The 11,355-nt window shown below is 39.3% G+C and overlaps 1 protein-coding gene across 1 annotated transcript in view; it reads right to left on the minus strand.

Moving 5' to 3' along the window:
• Positions 1 to 11,355, minus strand: part of EVC (Ellis van Creveld syndrome) — a gene marked incomplete at its 5' end in the record, with an annotated part of 51,971 nt that overhangs the window by 15,188 nt on the left and 25,428 nt on the right. Inside the window, one exon of the mRNA XM_009701685.1 lies at positions 5,457 to 5,669. Coding sequence (XP_009699987.1) covers positions 5,457 to 5,669 — 213 coding nt within the window. The remainder of the gene's footprint in view (positions 1 to 5,456; positions 5,670 to 11,355) is intronic.

Genomic DNA, 11,355 nt, shown 5'->3' on the forward strand with positions numbered 1-11,355 from the left:
GAGTGCAGCTGAGCATGAGAAGCACAGCCTGAAAGTCTGTATGGTGCCGGGGAGCGCACCAGGCTGCTTTCAGAAAGAGCTGTGTAGCTAGACCTCAACTGATTTCACTCTAGGAGATTCTTAAAATCACAGAGCACAGCTGAGCACAGTGCCTTCTCTAATTGCATGCTGCAAGTTTCCAATTAAGGTCTATCAGGTCTCCAGGTATCATCATGACAGATGGCAAATACTTGCTTGAAGTAGTAACGGTATCAGTATTTCCCTTTAGCGGCTCTGTGGATATAGCTTCGTAGTGTCTCACACCTCTCTGTATATGCCTTGTAGATCCATCACATTGTATATTTTAATGTCTCTTTCAGCAGTTAAAAGAAGGGCTGAAAATGACCTTTGACTTTCTACAAGTATTTTCATTTTCAATGAGAGACTGGTTGTGGCTCAGATGTGGCTTTCCATCATTTTTGGAGACCTGGTTATTCACTGAGAAGTTGCTCTTGAAGGGGCTGTCTCCACACTTACTGTCAAACAGCATAAGGGTATAGATCACCAAGATACAGAAGACAGGAGACATTTTCTGAATTACAATTGGAATGGTAAATGATATAATATTGCAGCCAAGAACCCAAAATTTAGCACCTCTGCTGCTACCAGTATGTCCTATCCAAAAAATCACCCAGAATGATAACAAAGACAGGGATTGTACTCATTTTTTACTTCTGCTGATGAAGAAATAGCCTAGTTCTGCATCGGTGAACCGAGTTTCTTTTAAAGGAAAAGAATGGCTCACCTTTTCCACTGAGAGTGCATTTAAGGTAAGCTGTATGCAGAATTTATAAAAGGTCTCTTCACCTCCCTGAGACCAATAGAAAGCTGAGAATACAGCAGAAAATCACCCTGGTGCACAGTTATTAAACTGAACACTAGAAATACATCAGCCATACAAGTAGTAAGAGAACAAAGACAAAAGGAGGGGGATTATTACACATTGAAGACTGGATAATAAATAAGGAAGACTGAGATTTGGGCCAAATACTAAACCAGTGTTTTGTCTCAAAAAGGCCATTAGGAAGATGATCAAGAAGGGAAGGATCAGCTGGGAACAAACAGAATACTGTGTTTTATTGGGAACAACACTTCAGCAGCTTACTGGGATGGGCTGGGAGGGCTGGGTATTTTCCACCTCCGAAATACCAGAAGAACTCACACATACAGGCATAAATGGAACAGCAAAGATCCTCTGGGAATCTTAATTTGAGGCTGCTGGCGTATGCCTGAAAACCAGCAAAACGGAAACAACTATTTCATTAAGCCAGATGGAAACGTCAGGCTTTGTGCTGCACTGATTTTCCAATGCTGGGTCAAGTCTGCAGGCACCTCTCCAAGCTTTCCTGTTCTTGGGAATGGCCTTACTTTGCTTGGACACAGGTCGTACAGAGCAGAGAAAATCACACTGCTGCATAGACTCAGGGGCTGAAACAGAGGTCAGGCTCTCTGATTCCTGCATTTGACCAGTAAAACCAGTGACAAATGCATGGTAAACGGGGGAGGAAAGCTCCAAGGAATGTCTGGCTTCTTGAAGAGTTGTTCCAATCGCTACAAAAAAATGAGTATAAAACAAAGAGAAAGTGAAAAAATGCAGACCATGGCAAAACCGGTAAGCAGATGCCAGTTCAGCTTTCTGGGTGTCAAGCAGTGATGTGGGAATGGATGGAAATCTCCTCACCCCATTTTTACTATGTAAGCTTCTCAGTCTTTTGCTTCCTGGCCACAAGTCCATCACAAGACCTTCTGGAGCACTGCTAACATTAAGTATCACTCTCTGGCAATAAAGGTGAGGAATATGTCTTTTGTAGGTAATGAAACCCATAAAATATTTTGAGTTAGACCTCAGATACAACACCAAATTAGACCCAAGTAAGCTCACTTTTTTCTGCAGCTCTCAGTTTGACATTTTTAGCAAAGATTATTCAGGAAATTGAAGGAAAGCTATTTCTCCCTAACAGCCTGTAGATGGGGTGTGATGCCCACTGAATGCCAAGCAAGTACCTCGGCCTGGTGCAGCAGTCTGCTCCCCGTAACTGCAGCCCAGGCAGGAGAGCTCATCTACAGAAATCATGAGATAGGGACTATGTCAGAAAATGCTCAAAATTTATTTTCATTAGTCATTTATTCCCATTTGCCTTACTCACATCTTCAAGTATATAAGGCAAAGTTAGACATGAAACTGATTTTTTCTTTTCAATTGTAAAAGAGATTCTGTCCCCCCAAAGGACATCATATTCCAGATACGTATAAATGCTAGGAAAGATAATATAAAAAAAAAACCAAAGGCAATTCAAGTAAATGGGAAAAATGTCCTTTTGAGCCACCTTGAAAAGCACACATAAATGCCCTAGTGGAAAGCCTTCTGGTGTTAGACTTTCCAAGTCTGTAAAGCAGGTGACTATGTAACTCTCAGTATAGTACATTTATCAAGAGGCAAATGAAAGACGTATCTCCTGCTGGAAAAAGCCTGATAAATAAAAAGACCTGTCAATATGAATGTTGATTTATGGATTTTCTGTCATATTCAGCACTGTAACATCTATGGGATCTCCTAAATGACATGATCACCTGTCACAGGTGTCTGATTTCTCTTCAGAAAAAAAAAAAAGTGCTCCTTTTTGTAGGACGTAAGTGTCAGCTTATTGCTTAAATGTGAATGTTACTGCTTTTATACTAGGAAAGGGCCAAGAAATGCACTTTGCATTTGAACGTAAATATACTGAGTTGTGTGATGTTTTTCAGACTCATTTATAAAGGAAAATCTGCCAGCCTAGCTTTTGTTGAATAGCTCTCTCCCGGCATGTTCTCTTTGGAGATATAACAGACTTTTTTCCATTTTAGTTCAAATCACTTCCAAAAAGCCACACACATTAAATTAAAAAAACTACTTAAGCTCCTGCAAAGAATATCGTCTTGAGGAATCACACGTTTTCCCACTAGCAGAAACCCTTGTCTCTTCTAGGAATTTATCCCACACACTCACTCATCTCTAGGACAGCTCTGTCTGCTGATCAGGAAATTTTTATAATCCATAAGACCCAACGGCAGTGCTGGCGACCGAGACCATTGTGAGAGCTCTGTCATTGCTAAGTGAATGCCTCTATAGCTCAGTAATTACTGTTAATGATGTCAGCAAATGCATTATTCTTTTTTTTTTTTATTTTTTCAGCTAGGAACTCATCTGCTTTATATTTTGAATGCTACAGTACACTGAAAGTGATGGAAAGTCACCTTTCTAATTTAAATAACCTATGCCTGGGCATGACTGGAACAGTCAGCAAACGCATTATTCTTTTTTTTTATTTTATTTTTTCAGCTAGGAACTCATCTGCTTTATATTTTGAATGCTACAGTACACTGAAAGTGATGGAAAGTCAACTTTCTAATTTAAATAACCTATGCCTGGGCATGACTGGAACATCCAAATTCACATACAATGAATCCATCATACAGTGCTGCCCAAAGAGCTACTGTCCAGCAACTGAGTGCTGGAGATGAACTAATCCTTTTAATCCCTTGAGAAAAAAATCCCAGGGTGCAGTTTCTCCCCTCAATACTGTGCCAAATGATAGTAACAGAGGAATGCATAAACAGCATTTTTGGAACAAAACTTCACACTTGAGATCTACCCCTCTGTGGAGAGTCTCCTAGCTGTTAAAACTCTGGCCCTGAACACTGGCTGAGGTCCCATGGGACAGTGGAAGAACGAGAGCAGAGGTGCCCTAACATGCACTCTGACTTCCGAGACCAATCATAAGTCGCAGACCAGAATCTCCTTCTCTCATTGTGGTTCTTAATGACAACAGATACCACCGTGGTGCTTTGGGCTGCATGTACTATGAGACAGGCCTGTAGTTCACCTACTAGACCAGGCTGCTCAGGTCATTCACATACAAGGACAGGCAATTTGTGAACCCTCGGTGAATGTGAAAATGAAAAGCAATGTAGAGGTTTAAGCCTGCCAAGTCAGGTATTGAATCTAATCCTTGATTAAAAGGGGCAAAATAAAAAAAAGTTGAGGTCAGACATTGTTTCACTGATCACTGAAGGTATAGGTATGCCAAATTCAAACACTAATGCCAGCCAGCAGTCCTAGAAAACACAAATGCCTGCCCTTAACTTAAAGCGTATGAGCAGACTCACTGGCATCAGTGGCCAGTCCCAAGCACATTTTAGTTTAGTTTGCTAGATATCCCTGTGCCACAGAAACAGAAGAGACAAGCAGAATTGTTTTTCAAAATACTTGAGGTAACAGGTGAGTTACAATGAAGTAAATACAAAATGATCAGGGAGGTGCATGTTGTATAACACCAGACTAAGGAAAACAGAGAAGAAAAAAAGGAAATGGCTAAGAATTTCCAATGAATAATTTTACTTTTGTATTCCCAAGTGTGTTCTAAAACCACTGGTCAGCAAACCACTCTACCAGATTTAGTAGGAAGCCCACAGTTTCCTGAATCACAGGGTTTTATGGAAGAACCCTAAATATGAGTAGGTGGAAAAGTTAAAACACCTTATAGCAGTCTGTAATAATTAGGGACTCAATCAGTACCCTATTACCCATGTACTGGATTGTCCAGGCACTTTAGAGAATGAAAGCAGGGAAAAGTATGATTTTTCCAGTGATAAAGAACTCTGCCAACCTTTTATTTAAGAAGCTCCAATTACTCTATATGTTGCAGCGCACACTTAACATTTGGGAAGGGGCATGCCTTTGTATAGAGAAGGCCTATCTTTGACCAAGCTGTGTTAGTCTTCAAAGCAGTGTTAATAGACATAGCATTGCATGAATAAATTGAAGATATATTTGAGTTCCAGCCTAATGCTGAAGGTACCTGCCTCCACATTTACTGTTGTTGCTTTCCTTCTCTGAAGTCAATGTCCCCTGTGCTGGGCACAAACCGAGCAGGAAAGCTGGATGTGTGTTTCTTCACCTTCTCACAGTAAAGAATAAGTTTTACATAAAATGTGTATCATATGTTTCCAGTTATTATAGTATTAATACATAAAAATGATTAAGAAATAATTATCATTGTAAGGTCTCCTTTCCTGTAAACTGTACTCATACGTACCCCCTCTAAACAGACCAGATGAAGGTTTTTTTGACCTGTTTCTGTAGATTCTGCAGAGTTGAGGACATCACACAGCAGCCTTGCCAAAAACTATTTATGCGTTGACAATGGCATCAAACACTGTGGACAGATGTTCAATAATTGCTCTCTGATTCCTCTATGCAAGTCTACATCCACAGCATATATATTCACTCCATACTGCAGGTCAAACAGTCCATCCTGAGTCTAGACCTGTGTCTGGACCTGGGCTGTGTATTATCGCCACAGATTAAGTATCTTGATAACTTTTTTCCATATCCCTGTTTCAGACCCTGGGATCCCAGAACATAATATGAATCTTACTTCTTTTTCTTGCAATAGCTGTTCCTGGAAAAACTTCCAGCGTCTCTGGTGGTGGGTCTCCCATTTCTCCAGCTGAGGGACCAAATTCTCTTGCCATTCCTCTTTCAGAAGCTCACATTCTCTTACAGAGAGGCCAGTCACAACAGGTAGGTTCTGAAGAAACAGCTCTGTCACCAACTCCACTAAAGCATGGGAAGCTTTAGAGTACAGCTCCTAACAGAGGGACAAAGAAGGACAGAGAGAGACAGGTGACAAAGTGAACCCCCAGCTCTTTGGAGCTCTTTCATTGCATGTCTCCATGATGCCAGTGAAGGAACCATGTCCCAGTGAAAACACCAGGCCAGTGACTGACCCCTAGAACTAAAATCCAATGCCACTTGAGTTAAACGCTTGAGTTAAAAAGGCCAGGTTTTGTAGATGGAACAACTTCAATCTTTTGGTTCAAGGCACAAAAGGGTGTTTAAAATGCAATAGTGGCATGAGCACATGGGACTTTGAATCTTAACTGTTGCCCACATGCAACTGCAGCACAAAGAATATCTTGGTTTAGTTGCTCTGGTGATGCATTATAAAAATACTTATTTTGAAAGTTGCTGTGGAAACAATCCAGCGTAGCATAACACCTCATGGGCACACTTTCAAAGGTGCTGATATGAAATGAATGAAGGCAAGAAAGGCAAAAGAGTTTTAACACTTTTAACTCAAGGGACAGTACAGCTTTTAGTTAGGCAAAATTGACATTAGTCATGTTAATAGCTGGTGCTCCAAAATATGACACTCTTCAATGCCTGAAGGACAGAATTATTCAAATTCTTTCTGATGCAGAACAGGTTCAAGCCTAGGAAAACAAATACCTTCTGGTGGTTTTATTAAAACTCGCCCCGTATGAGTGGTTTTCAGCTGCTGAGGTTGTTTCACTCACAAGAAGAGTATGAGTGATTTAGTCAGATAGCATCCAAGCTAAAAAGTCTGTTCAGAACACATAATTTCACTGTCAAATACACAGTGATGATACGAGCTGCATTTGCAAACTTGCTACAATTTGATATAATCCCCGAGGAGAAGCAGTGAGGGCAAGTAGCTTTCCCCAGCAGAAGAGAGAAAACAAAAACATGTTGGAAAGGTCACATGGACACTGCAGTACTCCAGCAGTATGAAGAGCTATTTTTGTTGTGAGTTCCATATGATCTCACCAGTCCAAAAAGCTTTATTGCGTACTTGGTTTTGCTTTCATTGTAAATCAGTGCTAGCCCTCCTGAAAACAGTTACATTTCTTTCTTTCCCTTAAAATACAGCTAATATTTTTAAAACTCTTTTCAGCATTCTTGTTGCAAGAACAAGTCAAGTCTTCCAGCTGTTGCTTTCTTTTAAATACAGGTTCAATTACAATCTCTTAAGTGATTAAAATCTAGAACCTCTCAACAGAAACACACAGATACTTATCTAGATGTTAAAAACATTTGTCTGCAGCTCATAGACATGAAAAGTTCTAGCGGACTTGTCTTTTTGGGGGAGATACACTAGTATAATGTACTACTGTGTAAGAGCCCATTCCAACTGCTAGACTGCCAGATGTGGTATCATGGAAAAGAAAATAAGACCAAAAAAACCTTCAACCAAACAAAAGAGGATGTTAAATTGCACAGTCAAGAATTCAGAAACAAAGAATGGTCAGAACTTAGGTTGCATGTGAAATTTAGCTCTGTGCCCCCATAATGATAAATTTGGGGCACATACAGTGTTTCCACAGGAGCTTTATCTGTTCTGTGTTTTATCAATACCCATGGAATGGACAGATTTCTTAAAAATCTTTATTTTGTATTTCTCCTTTATTGTAAAATATCCAAACTTTGCACTGAATACTAAATTATTATTTTCCTCCTAGGATCCCTCTAGGATGCTAATCATCATATTAATTAGCTGTTTCACAAACAATAAATAGCTTAGCTTAACAGCTCCCTGCAGTAACCTCTTCTTGCGGATAAAATCGAGGCACAACACTATCCAAAGTGTTCACTACACTTTCGAGATGAGCTATCTTGATTTTTTCTACTTACCTGTTTCTCTTACCTGTTTAAAGCATGCAGGATTTTCAGAATCCAGCTCCCACTGGTTTTGTTTAATATCAAAGTGTTCTGAATTCTTGTATATTGGGCTACAGGTTTCTGAAACTGGGTACTGGGAGTAAGTATGAGAATCCAACAATTGGATACCTCATTTCTGGTAACACTTCTCTCATTTCTAGTGATTGCTCACAATCTGGACATGACAGTGTCATTAGGGTAACTTGCTACACAGGTGCATCCTACGCTGAAGGTTGGAACTCCCCCACCCCTTAATTATTCTAGTTACCAGTTCCTGTTACAACAACAGGCAGGATTTATATCATCTTAATCATCTGTGTAGTTGTGGGCCTGGCTTAGCTTACCAACACTAATGCAGAATGGTTTGTTTGAATTCTCTCTTCTGCTGCTATTTTAAAATTCAGATCTCCAAATTCTGGGATTTAACATAAATTCAAAGATCCTGTTTCTAACCTCCATATCCCATACAACAGTCAAGGAAAAATCACTCTATCTCTGTAAATCATCTCTTCTCTGAGCTTTACTAGCCTTTCAGGACAAGTTAATTCTGCCTTTACTGAGTGCTCAGGGATATAAGGATTTCTCTTGGGTCTAAAACAGTTCAGAAGCAGTCTAGAAGAGTCTGTGGCATCTCTATTGCAATCTCAAAAGATCTCAGGCAGGGTGTTAAGGAACTCTATTCTTAAACAAAGAGAGTTCCACCAATGGCAGCTAAATCACTTTGCAACGCATTTTGCTGGAGAACTGACAGCCTTTCCCTGGTATGCTGACAGGTCTTATTTACTAGGACATCTTTTACAAAGAACATAAAGAAGGTATTTTGTTACTTGCCTTCATGCCATTTTGTTTAAAGACCAAGTGAACAGAGTTCTGCTTGCACTCCCTGGAGCTTCAAATTATACACTTACCTTTGGCACTACCAGAGTGGGTACCTAGTTACCCAGGAAAAATATGACTGGGTCCTGTTACCGCAAAATGACTTACCTACATCACCTCATTAATGTGATGGGTTAAGTTATCTTTAGGTCAAAGGTGCTTAACTATTTGTTTGCAAAATACTTCATGGCCCTCTGCTGAAACTGGTGTATGAAAAGAAAGTGGGATTAGAATTCCAGGAGCAGTTTTTCACATCAACAGTCCCTTTAAAAATTAAAATGCTGGGTGAATACATGGAGGGAAAGCAGGACTAAGCAGTATGTTCTTTACATCTCACAAAGTTGGCAAACTACACGCAAAGCAACAGAAAGCCTGGTCAGGTGCTGTAAGTCCCTGGGACAGTGATTCTAACAGGGCTGAACACTTTCCCTTTAAATTCTGTTGGAAATTCTCCTCTGTGCAGGACACAAATTGTGGACTTACTGGTCTCATCTGTGGTCTAGGATCACAGAATAAACTACTGTCAGTGATGACTATCAAAATACTAACTTCTCTTCAGTGTTCAAGGAACCGCTGGCTGCTGGCTTCTTTAATCCGACCACATAATCATATGGACATTAGACCCCAGACAGTCCTTGCAACCCAGACCCTAACATGACAGCAAGCTCTATCCAGAGGATATAGCACAGGTACAATACGATGGCCACACTGTCTAATGGAGCACTTAAAAAACCACAGTGGAATGGCCTTTTAAAATTTGATAGGGGAAATGGTAAGTCTACATTTAGGAAAGATTGCAGATGTGATTGAATTCTATCAAAGCGACTCGAGCTAACAAAATACTTCAAAACTATTTGTACTCTAAGGAATGTACTTGATCTGAAATAGCAATAAAGTCTGCCTGTGAACAGGGACGGTGCACCATGTATTATAAAGCTTTACAGGAAAAAAAGAAAACTGTTAAAAAATCGTGCTACTTCCAGCATCTTATTTTTGGGTTAGACCCCTACAAAATAATTCTTACAAGCTTCCTGATATACCATCTCCTGTTTTTAGAACTTTTACTTAATGAAATTTATTCAAATCGATTCCATTAATAGAATACCTGATTGCAGTGTTGAATGACCCTGTTTGTAGTACTCGGCAGTCAATCTGAAAGCTTTTCAAAAAATCTCCAGAGAAATTCATCAAGCATAAAGAAATACCACAGGGTATATGCAGAAATAAAATGGACTCCGATTAAAATGCTGAGTGCATCTGAATTTCGAACAAGGCAATAAATATATAATTTTGTCAAAAAACAGGGGAAATACACAGCTTATCAGATTTCACTACAAAACCAAAGAACAATATTAATGCTCTCCTTCAAACTCAAATGATTAAAAGTTTCCTACATGCAGATGAGAATAAAGTAAATAGTGAAATTGTGAAGCAGGAAAATGTATTTAGAAAGGCTGGTTGCACTGTATTTTATTACATGCCAGCCACTGACTAGGATATATTATCTCCAAGAGGCAACTGCACAGCTATTTGTTAACTTGTGATACAACACCATTCCATTAAAATAATTAAAATTTCTGGTCAAAGCTGCAGAACACTCTTGCATGTATCTCCAGAACTCAATGGCTAGGACACTTGTTTAGAAAGTAAGAGATTCATCTCCCAGCCCATATTGTATCTTATTAAGGGCAGAGATTCAATACTCAGATCATATATTCCATAAATACTCCAAATGTTCTTAGACACCACCAGCCACTAGAAGATACTTCACATTATAAACTCACACTAAATGGGGAAAAGCTGATTGCATGTACTTCTTCTTCTCTTCCATGTGAAGAATTCTGGAATGCTAATTGGAAAATGAAAACAGTACCCTGCTTTTAAGCACCCTAACACTAATAAAACACAATGACACTGAAGTCATCCCTAGCACAAGCTAGGTTGATTTCCATGCATTTAAAACAGAGGTTCATTGAAATTCCAGTCTTGCCCCCTCACTGATCCTTGATTTATTCAGGAGGCAGTTTCAATCTTCTCCTTCTGTGCTCCCTTTTGAGAAATGTGCCTTTGTAGAAAAGGTTATGTCTTTTACTAGATCTAGCTATTAACAAATTGTGAATCCCTTTAGAGGTAAAATACATTTTCTTATGCAATAAGGCAAGAAGCAAACTTCAGAATGAAGGCTATCCATATCAGGCATCTTGGATCAGCTTTGACTGAACTGACCAGATCAAATGTAATCAGTCCTCAAACCCAGAACTAGACTGAGCTCACACAGTAAGAGTTCACAAATTTAATCTATTAGATCATGCTGTCTTTCATCCTTCTTGGGGTACGTCACAGGGCAAAATTTTCAAAAGTGAGCATCTGAAGTGGAGGTCTCTTGATATGGATTTCCATCTGAGACAAGCTGTGGGTGATGCACCTTGAAAAGAAGCTCTTGGAACTCAAAAATGCGGTCCACTCTATGAAAAGCATCCCTAACCCTATCTCATGTTAATGAAATTATATAAGGAAAGTAATGAAAGAGTAAGTCTCTCAGAAACTGTACTTTTTATTTCGACAAAAATAAATTTTCCCTGTTTATTAACAAAGGAAAAAATCAAATACTTTGCTTCAACCTCACATTCATGTTTACCCATTCATGAAATGTTTATTGCCTTGCCTGTTGATAATACTCACTACTTAATAGCTTTTAGTCTAAATTCCTGTGCATTTGTATGTTCTGTCAAGTCACATGAAATAACATTCTGGTGAACTGCTATCAGCAAAGGAGAATTATAAATGACAGTAAATTGTGTGGTTTTATGGTTTTGATGCTAAGGCTAAGGAAAAATAATTATCTTACCATGGACTACGTGATTCCTAGCTGTTAATTAATTTCCTTTGTGCAATCTGCATGCCTGTTTTCTTAATAATGAACTGTTAACCACCAACCT

The sequence above is a fragment of the Cariama cristata genome, unplaced genomic scaffold (genome assembly GCF_000690535.1).
Source record: "Cariama cristata isolate BGI_N322 unplaced genomic scaffold, ASM69053v1 scaffold20826, whole genome shotgun sequence".
NCBI lineage: Eukaryota > Metazoa > Chordata > Aves > Cariamiformes > Cariamidae > Cariama > Cariama cristata.